The sequence below is a fragment of the Leopardus geoffroyi genome, chromosome A1, assembly GCF_018350155.1.
Source record: "Leopardus geoffroyi isolate Oge1 chromosome A1, O.geoffroyi_Oge1_pat1.0, whole genome shotgun sequence".
Classification (NCBI taxonomy): Eukaryota; Metazoa; Chordata; class Mammalia; order Carnivora; family Felidae; genus Leopardus; species Leopardus geoffroyi.
Window position 1 is genome coordinate 237,770,448 of NC_059326.1, and position 24,102 is coordinate 237,794,549.

At 58.7% G+C, this 24,102-nt stretch overlaps 2 protein-coding genes across 7 annotated transcripts; one reads left to right on the forward strand and one right to left on the reverse strand.

The window, feature by feature from the left end:
• Window positions 1-390: 390 nt before the first annotated feature.
• Window positions 391-3,903, reverse strand: LOC123579170 (protein SPT2 homolog). 5 transcript variants are annotated; one of them, XR_006702664.1, is made up of 4 exons: window positions 3,336-3,903; window positions 2,783-2,863; window positions 791-1,239; window positions 391-502 (listed from the first exon to the last, which is right to left on the reverse strand). XR_006702664.1 is itself a non-coding variant. In XM_045442797.1 (4 exons), the coding sequence occupies exons 2-4, from the start codon at window positions 3,451-3,453 to the stop codon at window positions 854-856; spliced, it is 585 nt and encodes a 194-aa protein (XP_045298753.1). In that variant the 5' UTR covers window positions 3,454-3,464; window positions 3,651-3,903; the 3' UTR covers window positions 683-853. The 5 variants fall into 5 exon arrangements, 4 of the variants coding, with proteins under 4 accessions (XP_045298753.1, XP_045298758.1, XP_045298765.1 ...); XM_045442797.1 differs by lacking the exon at window positions 391-502 and having other exon boundaries at window positions 683-1,239; window positions 3,336-3,464; window positions 3,651-3,903; XM_045442802.1 differs by lacking the exon at window positions 391-502 and having other exon boundaries at window positions 683-1,239; window positions 3,336-3,495; window positions 3,651-3,903.
• Window positions 3,904-4,628: 725 nt separating this feature from the next.
• On the forward strand, window positions 4,629-14,452 carry IRX2 (iroquois homeobox 2). Of its 2 annotated transcripts, none has more exons than XM_045442840.1 (5): window positions 4,629-4,981; window positions 6,294-6,699; window positions 6,952-7,677; window positions 8,470-8,544; window positions 13,485-14,452. In XM_045442840.1, the coding sequence occupies exons 1-4, from the start codon at window positions 4,733-4,735 to the stop codon at window positions 8,520-8,522; spliced, it is 1,434 nt and encodes a 477-aa protein (XP_045298796.1). In that variant the 5' UTR covers window positions 4,629-4,732; the 3' UTR covers window positions 8,523-8,544; window positions 13,485-14,452. The 2 variants fall into 2 exon arrangements, with proteins under 2 accessions (XP_045298796.1, XP_045298786.1); XM_045442830.1 differs by lacking the exon at window positions 13,485-14,452 and adding an exon at window positions 9,247-9,839 and having other exon boundaries at window positions 4,630-4,981.
• Window positions 14,453-24,102: the final 9,650 nt, after the last annotated feature.

Genomic DNA, 24,102 nt, shown 5'->3' on the forward strand with positions numbered 1-24,102 from the left:
GGGGGCGGGCAGGGACCGAGGCCAGAGGCCGCCGGACGCGCGGAAGTGGGGACGCGTCGGAGGCGGGCGCCGCGGGGAGCACGCACACTTGGCTGCCCGCTCGAAGGCACCGGGGTCTGCCGTCGCTACGCTCGAGTCAGCCACCGGTAACCAAACACCGGTGCCTGGGGAGCCAGAGAGGTGCCCTCGGTGCTGGGGTCCCGACCCCACGGGCTGCCCCCGGCCTCTGGGGGCTGCGCCCTCGGGTCTCCTCCCGCGAGGCCGCAGGCGGCTCCAGGCCAGGGGCGAGGGGGGGACCCCCCACCCCCCACCCCCACCCCCGCCTGCCAGGGTTCTCCCGCGCGCTCGCTCTGCGGGGACAGGTCTCACCGGAACCGTGTTCGAGAACCTCCGAGGAGCGTCGCATCTGCAGCCCCGTCGGACGAGCCCGGAGGTACCCGCGCCAGAGAGAGATTCGCGTCTCGTTGGGACCTGCCCTTCGCGCACTTCACGGCGGCCAGCGCTGCTTTGCGAGAAACAGAGGGAGACGGAAACAAAGGAAGCTGCAGATCCGAACTTCGCGACCCCCGACTCCTTCTGGCTGCGTTTGCTGCAGGGCCCCAGGCAGTCGTGGGCCAGCAGCGACCCGGGATTCGGAACACGCTGGGCAGGTGCCCTGACGCGCCCACGCCCATGTGGCGAAAGTCACAGCCCTGGGGGGAAATGTGTACGTTCACCTTAATCGACCCCCCCCCATTACACGTTCCATTTTGTAAGTGTTGCCACCAACCCCACAAACTGCGCCCATTACTCGGCAGTGAGACAGAGTGAAGCCAAGTCCCTGCGCGGCTTCGGTTCATCAAAACGCCCCGGCCTAGTTTTCCTTCTTCCCCAAGTTAAAGCGACGCGGGCAGACGTAGGCCGGGCCGGGGCGAGAGCGCCCACCGCCGTTCAGTGGCCGGGGACTGCGCCGGGGCCACCGCTGCAGGGACCAGGCCGCAGCCGCGGGCCACAGCGCCCCCTCGCCGCCCGCGCGCACGACTCCCGGGCCCGCGCCGCTCCCCGGCCTCCCCGCGCCCCGCCCGAGAGCCCAGGGCCGACCGAGGCTGCAAGGCGGCCCGGCCGGCGCCGCCAGCTCCTTCCGAGAGACCCTCAGGCGCAAGCCCGGCCCCAGGCCTTTCTCCGCGCTCGGCCTCGCAGGACGCCCCGGCTCCTTGAAACGTGCGTGTCCACGCCGACTCGCTCTAAAGGCACCGGCGGCTGTGGGGACAAGACACAGAAATGCGACGGTGTTAACTTCTTTTCATCCGCACGCGGAGGGGAGGAGAGGGAAACCGAGCCCGAAACCGCGCGCCGCCTACGTGACGGTTACGAGCCATCGCGCTGTCACCGCAGCTGGCCGGGGCTGCCGCGCGGGCCTCGCCTCTGTCCGCCGCTCCGGCTCGGACGCCACGAAAACAGCCGCGGCCAGGCGCCCGGACACCCCTCGCCCGCCACCAAAGCGCCCGGGTCCTCGCCCTGCTGCACGGGCGGCCGTGGGGCCCGGGGCCGGCGGCTCGCTCCCCGCGCGGCCTGCGCTCTCCGCGGTCACCGAGGACGGAGTTCGCCACCCTCGCGGGCGGCCGCGTGCCGAGCCACCGCGTCGGGCCTCCTCGCTTGCAGCCTGTTTTTCCCACTGACTTGTTTTAAAAGAAGAGCCAGCCAACTTTAATCCAAGACAAGAAAAGTGACTTAAAAAAAAAAAAATCCGGGAGCTTTAACGTGAAACGAAGTTTATATATTCCAGGAACAATGCGGAGTGTAAGTTTTAATGTCTCTGCGTAGGCATGTTAATTTGCTACAGTCACTACCAATAAAAGCGGCAAGGACTGCGATTCGACTGTTTAATAGTGCAAGGTAGACGGTTTTTATTAGTAGCAGGCAGCAGTATGGAGAATTTGGATTTCAGTGGAGGGGTGTAATTGCTGGGGGAAATACGCGGGAGGAAGAGGCTGTCTTCAGAATCAGCAGCTCGCGCGAAAGAGACGAAGAGGAGACAGCCGTGGTGGAGACGCGCCCTGGGCGGCAGGAGCCCCTCCAAAGCCACGTGGCCTTGTCTGCTTATATACTTAATTGATGTCAAAATCGAGTGTATCCGGAGCATACGCTCCTGCTCCAAACTGGGGATGTTTTTGTAATAATTCGCTGTTTTCTTTTCTGCCCCTGGCAGAGATCAGGCCCAAGGGGGGTGGAGGGAGAGGGAGGGAGGGCGAGGGGACGAGCCCCAAATGCTAATGAAACACAGCAGGAACTGGCCTTTGGAAATGGAAACATTGCAGGCCAATCATCCTTGGTGATAAACATTAGACCTGATTTTTTTTCACTTAAACTATCTAATTGGAAGCGAACCCCCGAAGCCTGCAATCTGATCCGTTGGCTGTTACATTTGTCATCCCACCTGGGTGACTCTCTTTCCAGGCCTCTACCTCCCAGAATCCCCTCTCCGGAAGACCAAAAACATCCCAGACCCCGACGCTGGTATGCTCCGAGGACTGCTGGAGCACCGCACCCCCCCCCTCCATTTTCTCTTTCCTTTCCACACTTCAATAATTGGTGTAAAGTCTGCCCTACACTGAGTTAGGACGGCCCACGTGGGGCGGCAGCGTGGTGGGAACCAGGGGGCTGGGTCCTCCAAGTGGCCCAGTGTGTGGGAAGCGGGGATGTGGAGGGTGAAGCCAGGAGGCTGGATTTTAGGAAGGGGGGGGGAGCACTGGGGAGGCAGGAGCCAGAAGACTGGTGGCGGCTGGAGGCAACAGGCACCTACTAGGAGCCACAAGCCTGCAGGCCACGGAGGATGGGTTCCTCTCGAGCCCGACACCTGGGTTTGGGACGGGCTCCCCTGGACCTAGGGAAAGACAAACGCAGCTTAACTATGTCTTCAAAGTTCTGCTGGCTAACAGGACTGGGCTGCAGCCTAGCCCGGGGTCTGCCCCCGCAGGACCTTAACAGAACTCAGCAACCGGGCTGCCAAGGTAGAGTGCAGGGAAGTGTGGGGGCGAGAGGGCTGCAGGCCGAGCCCTCTCACCTGCAGGGATTCGACCTTACAGGAAACCTTTCGAGGCGGCCTCTGGGGAAGAGGCACCTGTTGGGTGGGCGTCCCGCCCAGGACCGCACACACGGATACCCGGTGGACCTCCTGAGCACCCCCTCCCCGTGGGGGACCAGTACCCCCTCCCCCAGCACCCTCCGGCCCTTGGTGGGGGAGGGGTGGAAGAGGGGCAATGGAGTGAAGGGTTTTCTGGGGCTGGGGTCCCAGGGCCCGCCGCAAAGCATCTCCCCTCCGGGCCCCCAGAGGCACGTCCCGAGCCACCAGTTACCTGGGCTACCTCTGCCGCTGCCTGCGCTCCTGCCAGCGGCCTGGCTCCTTCTCCTTCCTCCCCAAGTGACAGCAAAGCTTCGCGTCGTGCCAGAGGCGGTCTGTCCGGTGACAGTCATTCTCTAGAATGCTTTACGACACACGTCCGTCGGAGGAGTCAACTTATTAAAATCAAATCAAATAAAACTCTCTGGGGAGGGGTGGCATCTTCGCGGGTGGGACACGGGCGGCGTGTGTCTAAACCTTCCCCAAAGCCGAAAGTCCTCACGCCCAGAGCCCCGGGTCTCCGCTGTGGACTTCGGGGCAGCAAGCTCACCTCTGGGCCCTCCTGGCAGTCCGCGAGGAAGGCGCCCGGGATCCGGGTCCCGCAGGGACACGCGGGACGGCGCGGGGCAGGCGACCGGACCCGAGGCCACGCGGGGCGCCTTCCACGGCGAGGCAGAGGGGACCCGGGAAGGTGGAGGTGAGAGCCGCGCACGCCACCCCCAGGAGGACCCGGGCCGCCGGCGCTGCCACCCCGCCCTCCCTTCGGCCCGCGGCCCCAGGCCGGAGCCTGGGGGCACGCGCGCGGTCACCTGGGCCGGCCTCTTCGTAGCGCAGAGCGGGGCGCGGGCCGTGCGTCCCCCAAGTGGACCAGACCGGCCTGCGTGCGGACGGCCTCCGGTCAGTCCCCGCGGGCCGAACGGGGAGGGGGGGGCAGGCAGTGGCTGCGGGGGGTGGGGGGGCACGAGGAAGGTGACGGGGGCTGCGGCGGGGAGCAGGCCGGCGGAGGAGGGGGGGGCGGCGGGAGTACGATCGAGTGGGAGGGGGCGCGCGCCGGGGCTCGGGGCTCGGCCGGGCCGGGCTGCGGGGCCGCGGGCCGCGGGCTGGGGCTGCGCGGGAGGCGACTGCGCCACAAAAGCCTGCGCGTCCCTCCCTCCTTCTCCCCCGCCCTCCCTCCTCCTCCTCCTCCTCCTCCTCCTCCTCCTCCTCCTCCCTCCCCTCCCCGCCCCTCCCCCGGCCGCGGCCCGGCAGCGGGAGCGGGCGGAGCGGGCGGAGCAGGGGAGGGGGCGGGCGCCCGAATATGCAGATGAGCGCGTGACGGACAGCTCCGCGTTCCAATGTCCCTCGGAAACTCGAGCGCTCCTTCCTCAACTCCTCACTCCCGACTCCAGACTCCCCCAAACCCCGACCGCCGGCCTGGCGCGCGGCTGCGCCCACCGGCTCCGCGCCGCTGCCGCCGCCGCCCCGCCGCTCCCCCGGCCCGCGGGCCTCGCAGGCTAGTGCGCGGGCCGGCCCGCCTCGGCCCGCGGCCCCCGCGCCCGCCGCCGCGCCGCGCCCCGGCCGGGCGTGGATGGAGGGCGCCGCGCGCTCTGCCCGCTGCTCGGCGTGACGCGGGCCCGGCGCCCCGCGCCCACCATGTCCTACCCGCAGGGCTACCTGTATCAGGCGCCCGGCTCGCTGGCGCTCTACTCGTGCCCGGCGTACGGCGCGTCGGCGCTGGCGGCGCCGCGCAGCGAGGAGCTGGCCCGCTCGGCGTCGGGCTCGGCGTTCAGCCCTTACCCGGGCTCCGCGGCCTTCACGGCGCAGGCGGCCTCCGGCTTCGGCAGCCCGCTGCAGTACTCGGCCGACGCCGCCGCCGCCGCCGCCGGCTTCCCGTCCTACATGGTAACCGCGCGCGGGCGAGTGCCGGGGGGTGGGGGGGGGCGCGATCGGGACGCGAGGGCGCAGGGAGGATGCCGTGGGCGGTGGCTCCGGGGTCTCGGACCCGGGCCGTTCGCGCAGCTGGCGGGCCCGGCCGGCCCGGCGACGTTACTCAGGCCGGGGGTCCGTGCAGCTTCTCCCCTGGCTCCCGGGGTGACGTTCCCAAAGAGCCCGAAAAGTGCAACCCCGCTGCTGGGGTCGGGAATCCGTCCCGGGTGGTCCTCGGTTCGCGCGCCAAAGCCTGGCGAGGGGTCCGGAGCGGGCCGGGGGCGCGCTCCCTTTGGCTCGGGGAGCGGGTCTCGGCTCCGCTGGGGCCTCCGCGGCGACCCCGGAGCGCTTGGGGGTTACTTGTGGGGCTTGGGGTCACCGGGTTGGGGGAGCGGGAGGAGCAGCGGGCGGCGGCTCCGGGACCCCTCCTGGTGCGCCACGATCTCGGCCTTTATCTGTCCCACAGGCCGAGCTTTCGAAAAAACGGTGTGGGCGGGCGTGTGGCAGCCCCGGTCGCCGCGCCCGTCCCCTGCGTGCCGCGGCCAGCTACTGCTCCCCCGACCGGGGGTCGGCCCGCGCGCCTCTGGTTCCGCAGCTGGGCCCGGCCCGGGTGCTGCTGACGCCCGTTTCGGGCGAGCGAGGCCGTTACGGGGGGAGCCGGGGGGGGGGGGGTGGTTGTCGCCGCAGCCCGCCCTCGGTGGGATTCCAGGGCAGCGGCCCTGTCGCCGGGGCCTTGGCGGAGGCTGCAAATGTCTCGAATTTAAACGTTAAAGGCTGAATTAAAATGCTAATTACCGCGTATTTGAAGAATTCGAAACGGTGACTGGCTTCTGAGTTGCAAATTGGATTTGCCGAGCTTTAGAGCGGTGAATAGCCGAGCGGGGGCTCTGGGGTGGTTTTTTAACCATATAAGGGCGGGGAAGGGGGAGAAGGGGGAGCCAGCCTGAGAAATTTAGATATCAAGAAAGTACCTGCGGGCCTGTGTCTGTGCACGTCCGCGTGCATCCGTGCCCGCAGCTCAGGGACCACGGGGGGAAGTTGTGCCGTTTTAGCAAAGTGAAATAGTTCAAAAATTCGAGGTTAGAACTGCAGCGTTTTCGTGGTCAACAGCCTGTCTTACGTTATGCGCTGCGGGCTTTTTTTTTTTTTTTTTTTTTTTCCCCCTGCTCTTTTGCTGCCGGGAAATGAGGCTCCAGCGCGGTCCTGACCCTGGGAACGGCAGCGTCGGGAGGGCGGATGCGGGCCAGGTCCCCGCGCACCCCGTTCACCAGGCTCTTGTTGGTTCCAGGGCGCGCCCTACGACGCGCACACGACCGGGGTGGCGGGCGCCATCAGCTACCACCCGTACGGCAGCGCGGCCTACCCTTACCAGCTCAACGACCCCGCGTACCGCAAGAACGCCACGCGGGACGCCACGGCCACGCTCAAGGCCTGGCTGAACGAGCACCGCAAGAACCCGTACCCCACCAAGGGCGAGAAGATCATGCTGGCCATCATCACCAAGATGACCCTCACGCAGGTGTCCACCTGGTTCGCCAACGCGCGCCGGCGCCTCAAGAAGGAGAACAAGATGACGTGGGCCCCGAGGAACAAAAGCGAGGACGAGGACGAGGAGGAGGGCGACGCGGCGAGGAGCAAGGGGGAGAGTCCAGACAAGGCGCAGGAGGGCACGGAGACCTCTGCCGAGGACGAAGGTGAGCGGGGCCGCGGCTGGCGCGAGGCTGCGGGGAGCTTTCTCCCCAGGCGGGCGCAGAGCCGAGGTCCGGGGAGACGCGGCGCGCCGCCACCCAGGATCGCGTGGGGCCGGTCCAGTCCTCGCGCGCTTCCCGGGGGAGGCCCTGCTGTCCCCCGCCCCGGGGTCGTGGCCGGGGTGGGGGATCACGTGGGGGGCGCGGGGGGGGGGGGTGCTGTCCCCGCGCACCACAGCCATGCCCGCGCCCCTGCAGGGATCAGCCTGCACGTCGACTCGCTCACGGATCACTCGTGCTCAGCCGAGTCGGACGGGGAGAAGCTGTCTTGTCGGGCGGGGGACCCCCTGTGCGAGTCGGGCTCGGAGTGCAAAGATAAGTACGACGACCTGGAGGACGACGAGGACGACGAGGACGACGGCGAGCGGGACCTGGCGCCGCCCAAGCCCGTGACCTCGTCGCCGCTCACCGGCGTGGAGGCGCCTCTGCTGAGCCCCCCGCCCGAGGCCGCGCCCCGCGGTGGCGGCGGCGGCGGCGGCGGCGGCAAGATGCCCCTGGGCAGCCGGACGTCGCCGGGCGCGCCGCAGCCCGCCAGCAAGCCCAAGCTGTGGTCTCTGGCCGAGATCGCCACGTCGGACCTCAAGCAGCCGAGCCTGGGCCCGGGCTGCGCGCCGCCGGGGCTGCCCGCGGCCGCCGCGCCCGCCTCGACCGGGGCGCCTCCGGGCGGCTCCCCGTACCCCGCCTCGCCGCTGCTCGGCCGCCACCTCTACTACACGTCGCCCTTCTACGGCAACTACACAAACTACGGGAACTTGAACGCGGCGCTGCAGGGCCAGGGGCTCCTGCGGTACAACTCGGCGGCCGCCGCCCCCGGAGAGGCGCTGCACTCGGCGCCCAAGGCGGCCAGCGACGCGGGCAAGGCGGGCGCGCACCCGCTGGAGCCCCACTACCGGCCCCCGGGCGGCGGCTACGAGCCCAAGAAAGGTAGGCTGCCTGCGGCGCGCGGGACCCCGGGGAGCCAGCCCCCCCCCCCCCCAGAAAGCCGGGGGAGGGGCCGGGGAGACCCTGGGGCGCGGCAGGGGGAGCCTTTGTTGTTGAAGGGAGGGCAGGGAGTAGGCGGAAAGCCGGGCTCCACCAGCAGTCGCGGGAGTGGGGGGTCGTGTAGCACGGGGTTGGGGGGGGGGGAGGGAAGGGCCGAGCGCCCTGGCCTTGCAGGAAGGCTTGCCCCTAATTGTCTCCGTTTTACTTAGCTTACCGTTGTTATTACTGTTAGTGTTATTATCCTGATTGATTCGTTTCGGCAAAAGACCGATTGTCACCAAATGCAAATTGCAGTTTGCCTTCCCGTTGGTTGGGCTTAAGCTGCAGAGTGTTCTGGGTTCCCGGAGCCTCAACTGACTCTTCACTCCCGCCTTTGCCTGCAAGGAAACAAACCGTCCTAGCAACTCTGAGAGCCGCCCGTTCTTCCAAATAGACAGCGAGAATCTCGGCCCCTTCCGCTGTTCTCTCCCGGGTGCCTCCGTTGCTCATAATTCAGGCTGGAGTTGTTAAGACCTGTGGAAGGAACTCAAGGGGGCAGGAAGAGAAAAGGGGAAGAGGAAACATGCCCCCAGTCTGTCTCCAACAGTGGGGGGAGGGGGGAGACAGTTCCCCCAAAGTGTTTTGTGCGTTCGGGGAGCGAGTGTGCATGGGTGTGCGGGCTGGTGGGTGTGCAGCTGTCTGCGAGACAGATGGCTCTGGGGTCAGGTTCTGACTAACTGCCCCCTCCCCTGACAGATGCCAGCGAGGGCTGCACCGTGGTCGGTGGGGGCGTCCAGCCCTACCTATAGAAGCCCCAGCTCAGCAATGCAAGTAAGTGGGGACCCTGGTGTCACCTCCCACGCCCCCCCCCCAGCCTCCCTCCACCAAGTGAGCTGTAAACTTGCTTAATGTATGTTTGCTGCCTCTGGTCCTGGAGTCTGAGGACAGAGCACTGCAGCGTTCTTCGGTCTTTTTGTTTTGTTTTGTTTTGTTTTTCCTTTAAGTGGGAACCTAGCTGGTCTGTATAGAGTCCCCCCTTTTCCACTCCAGTTCTGCTTTGAAGAATCACGCCTTTCACTGGAATATGTATATGGCACCAGTGCTGTTGTCTTCTCTTTGAAAAATAGATTACTAAAATTTGGGTATCCGCATGCAGTTGGGGACCGTTTTTACTGCACTGCACACGTAAGAAGACACTGGCGCTGATGAGCTGGTGGTGCAGAGCGTGGGGCATCAGAGCCTTTAGAGGCGGTGTTTGCAGAGTAAGCCCGAAGAGAAGTGAGCCGCACTGGCCGGTTATCAGGCCTGGCCCCCGTGTCCAGATGGACTAGATAGGACCCGGCAGTTGGCCTGGCTCACAGCAGCATCTCGGAAAAATACCTACTTTACAACTAGGCAAAATTACTAATCACAGATCTCGAAGATGTTGGGAGAGAGGCGGAATCATTTCAGGTCGACTCATTTTTGTAATGCGATAACGTTGATGTGGATCTGAAGGATTTGGGATGATTTGGTTTTTTCCTTGGTCCACAGGTAGGTGTCACAATTGCTTTGGAAAAAAAAAAAAAGTCAGCAGGCCATTCTCTCTCCCCAAGTTCATAAATATACAGATAGAAAAAACCCATCTCTAAATCCGGACCGCATCTTGCCCCACTGTAAACGAGGAGCCACAGACTCTGACAGAACAGACCTTTGTTGGACATAACGTGAATTTGTTGGCATAGTATAGCTTCCCCCGATGTACGTGTGACTTTTGAAAACAATCTTTTTTCTCAGGATATCTTGAATTGATCACTTCATTGCCACGGTATATATTCTATAGGTGTGATAGGATTTACTGTAAAATTTATTTGTAAGAGATGTACACAGTAGAAATAAAACGTGATTGAAGAACTTGAGTACTTAAGAAGTGGAAACAAATTTGATATTTATTTTTATAATGATATAAAGCTTCTAGTAATTTATGCAAGTTGTATTGCAATGGAATCTAAACTTTTTGTAAATAAATTCTGCCTGGTTTTTATTTGAAACATTGCTGGTTATACAATCTTTGTTGGTTGTTTAACAAGAATTCTCTACTAATTTATATCTTAAATTGTAAATAAAAACAGACTAGTCTACAACAATATGGTGTTTGGGGCTCATTTTTCCTAGGAGAGTGATTTGGGTAGGGAGCCCCAGTTCTAGCAGCCCCTCCTCGCCTCCCCCCCCCCAGGTGATATGACCTCAGGCATTTTAATGAAAATGTGTAAAATAATCTCTCCCTTCTCCCGCTCAAAAAAAAAAAAAAAAAAAAAAAAAAAAGGAGGGGGTGGAGGAGAAAGGCAGATGAAAAAGAAATACACAGCAGGCCAATAATGTACAGCTTTAGAATATTTATGTGCACATGTATTGCAAGAAAATTAAGATTTTTGGGCTCTGAATATGCAAATTACTTGTTAGCCTACATTTTTTTTTTTTAACTTGGCAAAATTAAATGACCTGCCTTACTTTCGCATCAGGATCCATTTTATATTTATTTCCATGCTGGCTTATTGAACCTCCTCAGGAACGTAAGCCTGAGAATTGCGATAAAAGCCTGCAGTGCAGAGTCACTCCTCCGACCATAAATTACTGATGGAAGTAATTGTTTATTTTAAAGCCCAAATTACCCAAATTGGCATAGATTATTCGGATTTATTGAATGACTCCGTAGCTCTCCTTTTCATATAACTCACATTGAACGAACGCAAGGCGAAAATCTGGGAGGAGAGATTTATTTTCCTTTCAGTGGCTCTTACCCTTACCCTGGGGGGAAAGAAAAGTGTAAACGACCTTAGACTGCGGCCTGGGCTGCTCACTCTCTAATTATAGGACAAGTCCAGAATTTGTAGGCAAGTAGCATATTCCCTTTGGTATCATAAAAGCAGCAAACCTGTCACCTTAATTTTCAGCAAAATTATATGGATATCCATATAATATAATTTCAGAAAAGAAATGAACAATCATTTGTTTCCTTTCCAAAGATAAATTGAGTGAATATAACTTACGGTTATAAAACAAGAATAATAGCTTCTTAGATTGCCCTTTAATCAATCATACACTTATCTTTCAAGAGGTTCATCTATTTTATTCCATGATTAATAATGCTACAGCATGAGCCCATTATTGGATCCCAGCGGGGGACGTCCCGGATGCTTTTAGCTGCTTTGGAATGGTCAGTTGGGGTTCATTATGGGCTGATATTGAACAATTTATAAAATCTTGTCTAAACATCTGCCAGCGACGATAGGCCGATGTGTCTGCGGATGGGAAATTGCTGGACCAGTTGATATTGACAAACGGGTCTCTCTCCAGTGGCTTTTTGTGCAGTAGAAATTAGCAGCCTCTTGCTGGGGGCTTGTTAGAAAGGGTATTTGAAAGTAATCTTGGATACTTGAGGCGAACCCGGGGGCTGTTCACTGGACGCCCAGCCAGGCCAGTGGGGAGGGGCACCTGTGGTTTTCTCCCCAGAAGAGGAGCAGATCAGGGTTTTGGTTTTCTGCTGCTCCTTACGCATTCTGTTGGTTTTGAGTGTGTAGGCATCCGGAGGTTGGACAGAAAGCGAACCCTTCGTGTAGAGAGCTGTGTTTTGTTTTTTTGTTTCTTTCCCTCCGTCCTGCCTCCCCGAGTAAGAGAGACCTGGGGTGGTTTGGGCTGAGCTCTTTCTTGGTGACAGGGGAGATTTTTCACATGGGAAACCTTGCCACTCTGTGGCAGTGCGTCTGGAGGAAAAATGTGAGGTCTGCAGACGTAAAAGGGAGCCCGTGAGCTCTTTGCTTATTTGTGTTTCTGACATGAAGCCTTCATAGAATTTCCATGAAGATAATGATGTTTCCCCTCCTGATAGCATTTTCGATTGCAATATGAAGGCATAGGACTGGCTTGCTTTTATTAATTTTCGCCGTATTTCCTAAACCAGCAGGGAATAGCGTGCACGTGGCAGCACGATCTGTTCTAGGTAATATTAGAATTTGAGCATTTTTAAGACTTCTCCGAGAAGCACGAAGTTAATGACGTTTAACAAATCAAACACGGGAAGACCAGGCAGGCCATGAAGAGAGCAGTGAAAGCACTCTGTCTCTTCCGGAAGTCTCAAGTAGGCCAGTGGGAAACCCAAACGAGAATTGATGTCCCTGCCTACGTTCAGAAGTTGAGGCCTGATGGAAGCTTCCCCCTCTTTGGGACCGGAGGTGGTTTGACCTGCACGCGCGGTGGGTTCTCTGCGCGCGCCCACGCGCGCCCGGCAGGACCCGGTCTCCGGACAACTGCCCCTTTCGATTGCTGGGAACCCAAAGCAGCTCCGGAGATTAGCTCAGCCTGACGAGTCTTCTTTGATGTTTCTGTGCCCAGCAAATTATCAAAGATTTCCATAACTTACTCACCCTGCCTCCCGACCTGAATTTCTTTCTGGAGAACTTGATTTTTCAATGCGGGCTAAGAACTTCAAACCTGCAGGTGTTTAGAGGGGGCTTTTGTAACGAAACGCAGAGTGATTTATGAGGTCTCCTCCGTGAAGATCTTTAGGGCAGATGAAGGAGGGAGGGGGGAGGGAGGGGAGCGGGGGAGGAGGGGGAGGAGGCGGAGAGACAGACGCGGAGCCCGACCCTTCGCGGGGGAAGGAAGTTGCCGTGGGGTCCGATTCCTCTTTGGGCGGTAGACCCCGGTGAGCCAAAGCCGGCGCCGGCCGCGACGGGCGGCGGCAGCCAGCGCCGGCGGGGAGCGGGGCGCACGGGGCCGTCGGGCCGGGCGCTGCGGCCGCGGGTCCCGGCGCTCCCGGGGCTCTCGGCGCGGCCCTCCGCGGCCCGGGCTGGGCGATCGGAATCGGCGCTTTCATCCCGGGCGGGGCCCGCGGGCCGGGCGCTGCCGAGATCCCCGCGAGCGCTGGCCCGGCGGCCGCGGCCTCCCGCGCCCCGCGAATGTCAACATTTGTTCCCAATAAAAGAGTCATTGTTTCTGCAGAGCCGCGCAGCGACTGCCTTTGAAACTTGGAAAGAACTTCGTCCACCTTTGTCGGACGCGAGGCGACAGGGCGGGAGCGCGGAGGGGACGGGCCGGTGGGCGGTGGGGGGGGGGGGGGCGCGGCTGCCCGGACACCTGCGGGCGCGCGCGGGGGGCGGCCGGGGGCGGAGAACCGCGCGCCCTCCCGCCCGCGCGCGCTTCGGGGTCGCGGAAAATCGCCCCGAACTGGTTGCTCCGCCGGCGGGGAGTGAAAGGGGGCCGCGTGTTTGTCAACGTCGCGCAGTAAACGCGCCCCACACGGCCGCTGCTGGTGTCGGGTAAGCGACATCAGTGAGAAAAACTCACTGCGAACCAACGTATTCCGTCGGGGGCGACCCTTTCCGATCGAAAGGACACCCCGAATTATTAGAAAGTTTCCTCCAAATAACCCTATGCAGTGATTATGGGACAGATGGGTTTTTTTCTGAGTGCAAATTGGAAATGTCAAGGAAAAAAAAAACCCATTAATTTTAACCCCAAATTAAGGATATACGTAGATCTGCACAGCGTTCACAACAATAACATTTCAAACATTTAAAAAGTGTGTTAACCCACGAGGCAATCTTGGGAACAAAACACAACAGTCTGTGATATGTGGATATTATGATTAACATCATTTGAATTTCTACAAATCGCAAAGGGGACACGTCCCTTTGATGTATTTTCAAACCTTTATGTAAGTGACAAATCCCTACAGATATTTTAAAGGCTTATTATGAGGAGGAGTAATCTATGACAATATAATTTTCCAGTTGCTGGAAATCACTTTCCGTCGGCGGGAATGGAAGCACGCGCCAGCCTTCCCCTCTGCTTTGGCGGGAGCTGCATGAGACCAGTATTTGGTGATGTGCCAGGGGCCTCGGTCTGGGCAGGCAAAGGAGAAAACGCTCGTGTTGGGGTGCAGACCCCCGTTCGCTGGGCTGCTAACCTTTCACCCGAATCTCCTGCAAACAGAGGGATGTAGTCTCACCCCTACCTCCGCCCTCCGCCCTCCACCCGGAGAACAGGCTTGTGTTCTCTCCACGGAGGGCAAAGCGTTCTCTGTCTTTCCGAGAAAGATGAAAATTGAAGATGTTATTAAGGACTACTCTGGCCATCTAATAAAAAGGGATGAGTTATGAAATCTCTGTCCTCTGTTCCTCCGAGCTCCCAGGTAGAAGGAAAGAGGAAAAATGGTTTTTGTTTGTTTGTTTAAGTCTGGCCCCAAGATCACAAGGGAGAGCCTTCTAAAAAAAAGGTGCCCAGTGCTACTTTGTTCTGTATGGACCTGAGCACAAATTAGGTCTAATGTTCTCAAGGAAGCAGCACACCCTGAGGTCTGGGGCTGCCTGCAAATGGGAGCAGAGTGGGTCTTTACAGGAAATGCCCAGAGGGCAGGTAGGAAGCATTGCACAGCACTGGCATTTTTGTGGGGAGATAAATTGACAATTTATTGTGTGTAACTCCTGATCAATTATTAATCCTTAGTGTCAACAACAGGGTTATAATTACCTTCGGTTATTTAAAGGAGTATTTTTTTTCCCACTCCTCTGATCCATAATTAGTTAATGCTCTTGAACAAGGATCCGCAGAAGAGCGGGGCTTCCTTTTTGGTGGCTTTGGGGGGAAACAGCCACAGTCACCTTCCCGCTCTCGGAAGCCCCTCCCAACCTCCATTCCCTCAGTGGGCACCTCCCCCCCCCCCAGGCTGTAAGTAATGATTCTGGATGAAAATGGGGGGAATAATAAACAAATAGAGCTCAGCTGGAATTAATAAGTCTGGTCTGATCAAAGTTAGTGGCAGTGGGACAGCTAGCAGCTACCAGGGTCTGAGGCCCAGAAAGGTGCCCAAGCTCTCGCCTCTTCTCCAAGATCTAGAGAAAGGGCAGAGCGAATGTTTTAACCCCTGGCACCTTCTAAGCGGGGAGAGGGGCTGGGCGAGGACCCCTGTTCCTAGGCAGGGAGAATTCCCCCCCGGAAAGGGGCCGACCTGGCTTGGGGCTTGAAGGGAGCCTCGCTCTAGCACCCGCTCCGCCCCGGGGCAGGGGTGCTGGGTGGTCCTGGGCGGCTAGAGGCTGGGCCACGGGTTAGCTGGTCAGAGGGGCACGAGCAGGTGGCCTGGGTTAGTGGCAGCGGCCGATGACCGGTGCCGGAGGAGCTCGCAGGGGACAGGCAGCGTCTGCTGGGGAAGCTGTTCCACAGCGCCCACGGAAGACCGCAGTTGTCCCCGCTGTCGCCCTCGCCGCGGCCCTGAGTGCGGGTGCTCCAGCTGGAGGTGCCAACTGCCTTCCCCCCAGAACCCCAAGCTCCTTCCTGTGGGCACAGCCCCTCCAGGGTCGGCCCGAGCACACGCGCATTGGGCTGGCACAGCTACGAGCGTTTCCTCGGGGCACTGTTTCCGTAGGAGCTCTCCAGACGCCTAAGCCGTCTTTCGGCCGACACCCCACACCCATTTCTGCCCCGCGGTCCTCCGGTGCAGCGCCGCCACGCGTGCGCCTCATTGGTCACATCGAGGCCCGAAAAGGCAGCCCCCCCCCCCCCCTCGCCTCCGACCTGTAGAGCCACGCAGGTCAAGGGCCGGTGGAGAGGCGGTGGCAGGCCTGGGGCCGCGCCTGCGCCGGACTGCCTGGCCAGAGCCTCCTCCGGGTCTTGGCGGGGAGCCCGCGGCGGTGGGGCGCGGGGGACACCCGGAAGTGGGGGGCTGGCGGGATCGGAGGAGGGTGAGCTGGCACTCTGGGACCTCCGGTGGCCCCACGCCGCACGCGACTGTGGTCTGAGGACCCAGCGTCCAGCTGCCTGCCCTGTCCCCCCACTTTTGGCCCCATCCGTTTGGGGTCATGGGTAACTGGCCCTCGAGCCTCCTTAGGGCAGGCCGCAGCCAGGAGCCCTGGGCGGTGGACCAGCCTGCGGCAACGCACGACGGCTGCTGGTTCCGGGGAGGCCCACCCGCTCCCACCGATGAAGGCTGGCCTCTTCCTCTCCGCCCTCCAGCCCTGCTCTGGACCCCCTTCCGTGACTGGCTCGGGTCCCCATCCCCTTCCCCACCTCCCCTCGGGAAGCGTGGCTCCGAGGTGAGGGGTGTGGCGCTCGGCCTGGGGGGGGGGGAATGGAGACCCTGCGCTCAGAGCTGCCGTGCCTTCTGGCGTCCCCCTCTGTCCCCTTTCCCGCACGGGAACCGCGTGTCCGGCGGCAGGAGGGCTGGAGGGCCACGCCCCGAAGCTGCTGAGAGCCAGGACCCCGCACCTGCCACGGCCTGTGTTGCGCGCCGGGTGGTCCTTGGAGTGGCGCGGGAAGGGACCTCGCGCTGCGCCCCGCACGCCCTTCCCTCCCTTCCCCAGGCAGGTGGCACCCCCAGGGACCGCTGCAGATGAGGCAGGGTCGCGGCACTCGAGGGCGCGGCTGGCCTCTCAGCTACCACTCGCCGAAGACCAGTGGCCTGCGAAACCTCCGCTTCTCTTTGTTTGGGAACTTTACAGACCAAGGCAGGGTTTACAGGCCCAACCGAGCAAATGCAGCTCCCTCCACCTACTGCCAGACTCCATCCCCGCGCTCCTCCCGAAGAACCAGCTGGTGGGCTGCCTGGAGGGGGTGAGGAGCCCTTGAGGAGGCGGCGCAGCCCGAGGCCCAACGGGGGCGCCCTGGAGCGGGCCCAGTCGCCTGGTTTCCGTGGTGCTACAGCCTCGCAGAAGAGCCCGCAGAACGCGTTGCGTGTGTGTGTGTGTTGGAGGGGGGGGGGGGGCCTCCAATCCAGCTTCCCCCACCCCTTCCTTTCCGGACCTCTTGAGGCAGCTTCGACAAGAGACAAGAGGCTCAGAGCTGGTCTCTCGAGGGAGTGGCTTGAAACATTCAGGCCTCCTGCTGGCTGGGGGACGGTCCTGAGGCCGAGGTGGGGGCGGGGCAGGGCGCTGTGGGCAGGGGCTGAGAGGTGAGGGTCCGATCTGCGGAGGTGGTGCCCTACCTAACCTTTGGGGGTCAAGGCCTCGTGCATCTGGGGGATGTCCTCAGCTCAGTCCTTCCCACCATTCACACCCCCCGGGGGAGGGGGGTAACTGCACCCTGGAGGTCTGCACAGCCCCAGACCAGGAAATGCTGGTCGGCTGCTATGGGATAGGCCGGCCAAGGCCTAGAGACCCCCCACCCCTGGGCCCAAGTGCAGGGGGGCACGGGGTGCAGATCAGGTTCCCCGGGGTCGGTGCCCAGCCATGACGTTAGTTTATTTAAATAGGAGGCGCAGACCAGCTCCAGGGTTTTTCTCGCCGACTCCCAAGCAGTGGAAAAAACAATTTGTTTTGTAACGATTATATGATCGTCAGCCCCTCAACTAAAAGTGCCCTTGGGGGTCATGGGCCCAGATATAAACAGGAGTCGCCCACAGGGCCCAGGCTTTGGGAACCCGCTTGGGGCAGGGCCTGATTGGGGTGGGGGGAGGGGGAGGTTGAGCCCACGCCCCGATGGGAGAGAGTGTGTTGACCGTTTCTGTGGGGCTGGACTTTTTAAGGCTGTGCCTTCAGAAAGATAAAGCCCGCCTGCCAGGAGGCAGCCCCACAAATGAGTTCTATTGTAAACACTGTACTGGGACCTCACCGTGGGAAGCAGAAGCAAAGAAGTATGCAGGTGCGCACCCCTCCTCTCCGGCCCTTTCCGGTGCAGACAAGGCACGGAGAGCAGGAAGCAGGCCTACTCCGGGGAGTAGGGAGGGGAGGGATGTGTGACACTCCGGCCAGGGGGGGCACTTCTGGCCTGACTCTTTGGGGGGGGGGGAGGGGAAGCCTCCGGCAGAAAACTTCTCAGGTGGAGCGGGGAAGCAGGATGGCCCTCCGTCACCTCCGCGGAAAGGCTGCTGGGGCACCTTTACCTGAGCACTGGCGGCTTCAGGGGGGCGTGCTGGGGGCAGGCGCTGGCTGCGACAGCGGGGTCATCCCCTGGAGTGTATTCTGCAGGAGTGCGAGCTCTGTCTGGGGCGGGTGGCCTCCCTCTGGCTCTGGCTGGCCCCGCAGGGGTGCATGCACTCGGGAGGGGGCTGCTGTGGGTCTGGGAACCCCAGAGGAGACAATGCAGGATGGCGGCCTCCATACTGCCCCAGGGGCGGGGGCAGCCCTCATGACTGTCCCTGTGTGGCTCTTTGAGTGGCTCAAATGGCCCTTCCCCCAAAGCCCGCCTCCTCCAACCGGGAGGCTCTGCAAGGGGGCTCCTTGTTGCCCCCGGGCTGGCCCCCGCGTCGCCACCCACCTGCCCTGGCGGGTGGCCCAGTGACGTCCACGGACCCGGGGGACAGACAAGGCTCACACTGTAGGTCTGAATACTGAACATTTGTAAATCGGGCTTGTGAACTGCTCGAGACAATGGGCTTTACCCTTCTATCTGGGGAAATACACCTTCAAATACCAAAATCACAAATATGTGTGAGCATGATTTGCGTGGAGGTTATGGACCTCATGGGGAGCACCGAATTCATGGTCACTGTGCCGGGCCAGACGCTCTGTTCTGAGGGGCGGTCACCTGTGGATTTGTGGTAAAATAAAGTCACAAACTGTGTATTTATTCCACTGATCATTGTCTTGTCTTGGGCCGAATTACCCCTCGTAACAAACAAGATTTTCATATAATTTGTGTCCTACTGACAATATATGATTTAAAAATTAAAAAGTTGATGTATCGGGGTGCCTGGGTGGCTCAGTCAGTTAAGAGTCCGGCTCTCGATTTCCGCTCAGCTCATGCTCTCGAGGTTCCAGTCTGTAAGCCCCGGTCGGGCTCAGCGAGGGGCATGAAGCCTGCTTGGGATCCTCTCTCTCCCTCTCTCTCTGCCCCTCCCCCACTCGTGCGAGCTCTCTCTCAAAATAAGTAAACTTAAAAAAATTAAATAAAACGTTGTGTTCCAAGTATACATCTCGATATATTTTCAACAGAAACTGTACAGAAAACCAGATGCAAGAAGTAAAAATAACCAACTTCGTTTTGTTTTCCAAAAAAAAATTATTTTCTTCTAAAATACTCAAAGCTATCTCTTGAAATTTAAAGGCAAAATACACATTATAATTTGTAAATATCCAACATTTAAATAAAAAACGTAAAAAAATACAGCTGTACTGTTTTAATGTTTGAAATGGGATCCCTGATGGGGAATCTCTGAGGTTGAGGGCCCTGTGGGGGAGGGGAGAGTGTTTGGGGGGGGGCTCTGGGCGGACCCTCAGCTCTCCCTGCTTCCCTGGGCCCATCAGAGGGCAGGTCTGGACTCAACTTGCTGGGCCTCCTTGTCCCCTTCTGCCCAGGGAAGCCACCTGCTTCCCAAGGTGTGTGTGTCGGGGTGGGTGGGGTGGGGGGGGAGGTTGAGGGGCAAGGCTGGGCAGGTGCTTTCATCTGAACCAGGGGCTGGACGGCAGTGGGCAGTGGGCAACAGGAGCTTCAGATGGTGTGAGGGGCAGAGGAGACCCCAGCAGACCCTCACAGGGGGAAGGCGGGTAGAGAAGGGCGGGACAGACAGCGCTGCTAACTTCACGCACAGGAAGCTGGACCCGTCACCGCTTTCGTCACAGGGAAAGTTCCAGCACTTTTAAGGTTACGGAAACATTGCCCAGCGAAGGCACAGTGTTCCCACGTGCTCTCTGCTCATCGCTCGGCTTCCACTGCTGTTTGCATCTTGGTTCCCGGTGGTATTTGTGGCACGGCCTGATTGTATATCCGCACTTCATCGTTAACTGAAGTCCGGGGTGTACGTGAGGGCTCACTCCTTGTGTTGCACGCTCTGCGGGTTTGACAAAAGCACAGTGTCACTAGATCCGATTCAATGGAGACTTCTTCCTGACCTGAGAGGTGTCCCTTCGAATTTTGTGAGAAATAATAGATACAGTCAATAAATGAGTACAATACAGATAGAATACAATGAACACATGAATGTATATAAACACTCCACGTGAATACATAAATATACATAAATAACAGAGTTCCTAGATACAATTCAAGACATCCAGTTATATTTGACATATATATATATATATATATATATATATATATATATATATAAACAATGGATACTTCGGCACTATAAGTGTGAAGTGTGTCCCATGTGGTAGTGGGACTAAAATGTTGTTGCTTTTCTGTCCTTTGTACTTTGCATTTAACTTTTCATTTTATTTTACTTTGTTTTGTTTTATTTTATTTATTTGCTAAACCTGGCAATATTAATTTTGATGAGACACATTAAAAAATATTTGTCCAGTGACACTTTTTAAAAAATTTTGTAATGTTTATTTACTTTTGAGAGAGACAGAGAGAGACAGAGAGAGAGAGAGAGAGAGAGAGAGCGTGAGTGGGGGGAGGGGCAGACGGAGAGGAAGACACGGAATCAGAAGCAGGCTCCAGGGTCCGAGCTGTCAGCACAGAGCCCGATGCTGGGCTTGAACTCATGAACCATGAGACCATGACCTGAGCCGCAGTCCGTCACTTAAGGACAGAGCCCCCCCCCCCCAGGCGCCCCCCAGTGACACTTCCTTTAAGCAGTGTTTTGCAAGGGAGGAGCGGGAGGGAGGGATCCAAGTGGAGTCCATACACCCACATCTGCTGAGTAGGTGCATGGAGCTGGAGGGGTCAGGTGGCTCTCGTTCAAGCCAGAACCACCTTCTGGTGAGATAGGAAGCAGGGGGCTGCGTCTCTCAACACAATCCGCCAACAATCCGTTGGACCTCTCCCTTGTTCTGGCCTGCTCTCACCCCTTCCCTTCTCTCTTTTCTGCCATGAGAATCTATTCTCAAATCACATATCTTCCCATAAGTAAATACTGCTGTTTAAAAATGGTCACTTTAATTCAGCATCAAATTACTAACGGTCACCATGTCCACGGTGTCTATGTTCCACGTGAAGTGGCTTCGTGTCTCACAGTCCTTAAGCAGAATGGCATTGGAGTCATCTGGAGACAGAGATTCAGGGTCCGTCGGTTTAGCATGGACACAGGCATTGGTATTTTTTAAGTTTATTTATTTATTTTGAGAAAGAGAGAGAGAGAGAGGGAGGGAGGGAAAATGAATCCCATGTAGGCTCTGCTCTGTCAGCCCCGACGTGGGGCTCAGTCTCACAAACCATGAGATCATGACCTGAGCCAAGATCAAGAGTCAGAGGCTTAAACGACTGAGCCGCCCAGGCCTGACTATTGGTATTTGTTTAAAACGGTGATGGCCTGAGGTTAAGTAAGAAAATGAGAAAATAAGAAATAAAATACCCATGGTGGAAATTCAGGCAGCGTTCGGATGGCAGACCCCGAGTGGGGTGGGTAGAGCTGCGTAGCACTTGTGAAATGACCCCGGGGGTGGATCCGACGTGTGGGGGCCTGCACCCTCTGGAAAGAATCGAGAGTTTCCACAGACCCCTGAAGTCCTGCAGACATAGCTGTCCCAAGGCGGTGGGGGCTGGGTAGCCTCGCTTGGCCGTCAGTGGGTGGTCAGAAAGCTCTCCAGTTTCCATCAGAGGCAGGTTAAGTGTCTGCATGTTACAGGTAGTAATCCCCAGTTTTGGAAGCCGGCCTTAGCCCTGACTCGGCTGTGGGCCCACAGACCAGCCTCCATCGCACTCTGCAGGAAGGAGGGGCGTTGGCATCCAACCTTGGGCCCGGCCTACGTCTGTAGACTGTTTGATTTACAAGGTTGCGGGTCCTGGCTTCCCGAGCACCGACATTCAGACGTTCACGAAAGCAACCGGCCAGGGATTTGCTGGATTTGCACTGACCTGAAATCTACACGGTGGATATGTGGGGGCCCCCAGTGTCTGCAGCCGGGGAAGGCAAGAAATGATGCGATGTATCAAAGCGAGACCTCCTGGGGCGCCTGGGTGGCGCAGTCGGTTAAGCGTCCGACTTCAGCCAGGTCACGATCTCGCGGTCCGTGAGTTCGAGCCCCGCGTCAGGCTCTGGGCTGATGGCTCAGAGCCTGGAGCCTGTTTCCGATTCTGTGTCTCCCTCTCTCTCTGCCCCTCCCCCGTTCATGCTCTGTCTCTCTCTGTCCCAAAAATAAATAAACGTTGAAAAAAAAAAAAAAAAAAAAAAGCGAGACCTCCAGTCTCCAGGCGTTTCCCGGAGATGGGGAGCCCGCTCCCAGCACACGCCTGCTCCAGCCGCATCCAGACCGGTGCCCCTTGGATCACCAGGCTGTTGGTGGGGGATCGGAGTCCCTTTAAAGTTCCCACTTTTCAAATCAACTGTAACTGAAAGCAGGAGATGGTCTTCAATAACGTCTTGTTGGATTTCATTGTGTTGCTCTACGGTCCCACCGATGAATCTCGATTCAATAAGCCCATTCGAATCCACCGTAAGCCTGCAGGGGACGTCGAGTCTCCTGCTGGCTCCGGAGGCTGTCGATCCCCGTGCACCCGTGAGTGTTTGTCTCCATCCCACGGAACGCGGGGCTTCGTCCGTGGACTTCTGTCTGCCCGCACGGCCCAGAGCAGGCCGCCTGTGTCCGGCACTCGGCACCGTTCCCGGCTCTGTGTTGTACGTCTGCGGATGGACATCAGAGGTTTCCAAAAAGAATGTGACTTTCCAATAGGAATTTATGCTCTGAGCAGAGGGAACGGAAGACACGTGATGATTGAAAAAGCGAAGCCCCACGGTCTGCCTCGTCTACCCTGTTTCCGGGCTCCTCTCTTCTGCCCACCACCGCCTTCTCTTTGGCCCTTAATCTCCCCTCTGCCCACAACGGCATCCCCACACTGGATCCCTGCCTCAGGCCCCCTTCTCGCCGTGCCCTTCCACACCAACCTCCAAAACATCTTAAGTAGATCGCAGACCTCAACTCGCCTGGTCCAGGCCTTCGCCGACAGGACCTGGGGCTCACCGGCCTTCCACACGGTCCCCCACCGCTTCCCTTGCCTGTTCACGTTGGCAAACACATCTTTGTGCTGGTGCTTCCCACGGACGGCCAGCTGCAGGGATCCCTTGCAGACAGCTGTCTGCTGGGGCCTTGTGTAGACCGTTAGCTGCAAGAAGTTTGTGTAGACAGTCAGCTGCAGGGGGCTGTATGGACACGGGCCTCTATCCCCTCTTCACCCTCTTCAACGAGTTAGGACCCTGTTCTTGGAGTGCAGTCTGACTTATATGCAGACGGTTAGGACTTATTTTAAGTTTGTGCCCTCATCAAACACTTGTTAGGTGATCGTGATGCCTTGAAAAGCCGCAGACGGGTTAAAAGGTGTGTGTGGTGTGGAGCAGGAGGGGGTTTCATCAGGGAGGGGAGAGGGTCTCTGCACAGGTGGATCTCGTGCAGCCGCTTGCTGGCAGCTTGTGACCCTGTCACCTCGTCCTCGCTCTTGGCTGTGCAGGAAGTGAGCGAAATGGTACCTTCGCACGTTTGCTTAACGGAAGCTTCCGGTAAACGTCTCTGCAAGACGGGCTGAACCCTTTTTAGGTACAAACGCCCAGGGAACTCAAGTTAGGCTAACAAGTTTCTTTTCCGTGTCACCGAGCTCTTCACTGCCACCGAGTAAGCGATGGCTTCTTAGCAGTGACGTCGGCTCCGTTCATAATTCTGTCTGTAAGTACATTCTGTACAGGCAGACCCGACTTTATGCACCTTTCATAAACGGATGTTTTGTGGCGACACGGCGCGGAGCGGGTCTCTGGGCCCCTTTCCTCCCACAGCATCTGCTCACTCTGTGTCTCTGTGTCACATTCAGGTGAGTTTTGCAATATTTGAATGACGGAAACTTGGTTGGCCTTCTATCTGTCTCGGTGATTGTGCTCAGAGGTCTTTGACGTTGCTGTTGTAATCGTTTGGGGTCCGTGGTCCACCTGGTGTCCTCACATCCGGTGTCTCATTTAAACATTGGGTCTCCCTGGGTCGATGTGACTCTCCTCACGTGTTGTGCCGGAGGGGCCGAAGCTCTCGGTGATTTCGGGACCCAGAGCGAATTACAGAGGTGGAAGCTGCCAGCATCGACTTCGCGATTCCTCTGTGTGCCTTCTGTGGACTCCCTCATGCAAACCTCCCTACGGCACAACCTGAGAGCCACGGTCATCGTGTCCCTTCCACGTGAGAAGACTTGTTGCAAGTTCCGGGGACTTGTACTCTGCCCAAAATAACCCAGGCCAAGGACCGTGCTCTGGACCCCACACTGGGTGCCTCCATGGCCGTGGCCAGTCTCCCTGGCCCCGTCTCCACCCAGATCCTGCTCTTCCAGGCCGACTCACCCGTCCCCGGCTGTCCCTGCTGCAAAGTGGCTTCTGGGCAAAGGAAGGCCACGAGCAGCAGCCCAGCCAAGGGTCGTGAGGATGCCATAGCCCCCAACCCTGCGTCGTCCGGGGAATCGTCTCCACAGACGCCCCCCAGCACCTGAGACCTGTGTGCACACACAGCAAGCTCCAGTGAACACAGACTCGGCCTTCTACGCAACACAGCGTTTCTCTGCAGC

Bases quoted from the DNA above. Each gene is read 5' to 3' on its own strand.
- LOC123579170 (XM_045442797.1), bottom strand. From the start codon at position 3,453: ATGACTGTCACCGGACAGACCGCCTCTGGCACGACGCGAAGCTTTGCT. The intron at 2,864-3,335 runs GTAACTGGTGGC...GTCTTTCCCTAG, and splicing joins CAGCGGCAGAGGTAGCCCAG to GTCCAGGGGAGCCCGTCCCA. The intron at 1,240-2,782 runs GTAGGTGCCTGT...TTGTCCCCACAG, and splicing joins CTGCAGGCTTGTGGCTCCTA to CCGCCGGTGCCTTTAGAGCG.
- IRX2 (XM_045442840.1), top strand. From the start codon at position 4,733: ATGTCCTACCCGCAGGGCTACCTGTATCAGGCGCCCGGCTCGCTGGCG. The intron at 4,982-6,293 runs GTAACCGCGCGC...TGTTGGTTCCAG, and splicing joins CCGGCTTCCCGTCCTACATG to GGCGCGCCCTACGACGCGCA. The intron at 7,678-8,469 runs GTAGGCTGCCTG...CTCCCCTGACAG, and splicing joins CGGCTACGAGCCCAAGAAAG to ATGCCAGCGAGGGCTGCACC.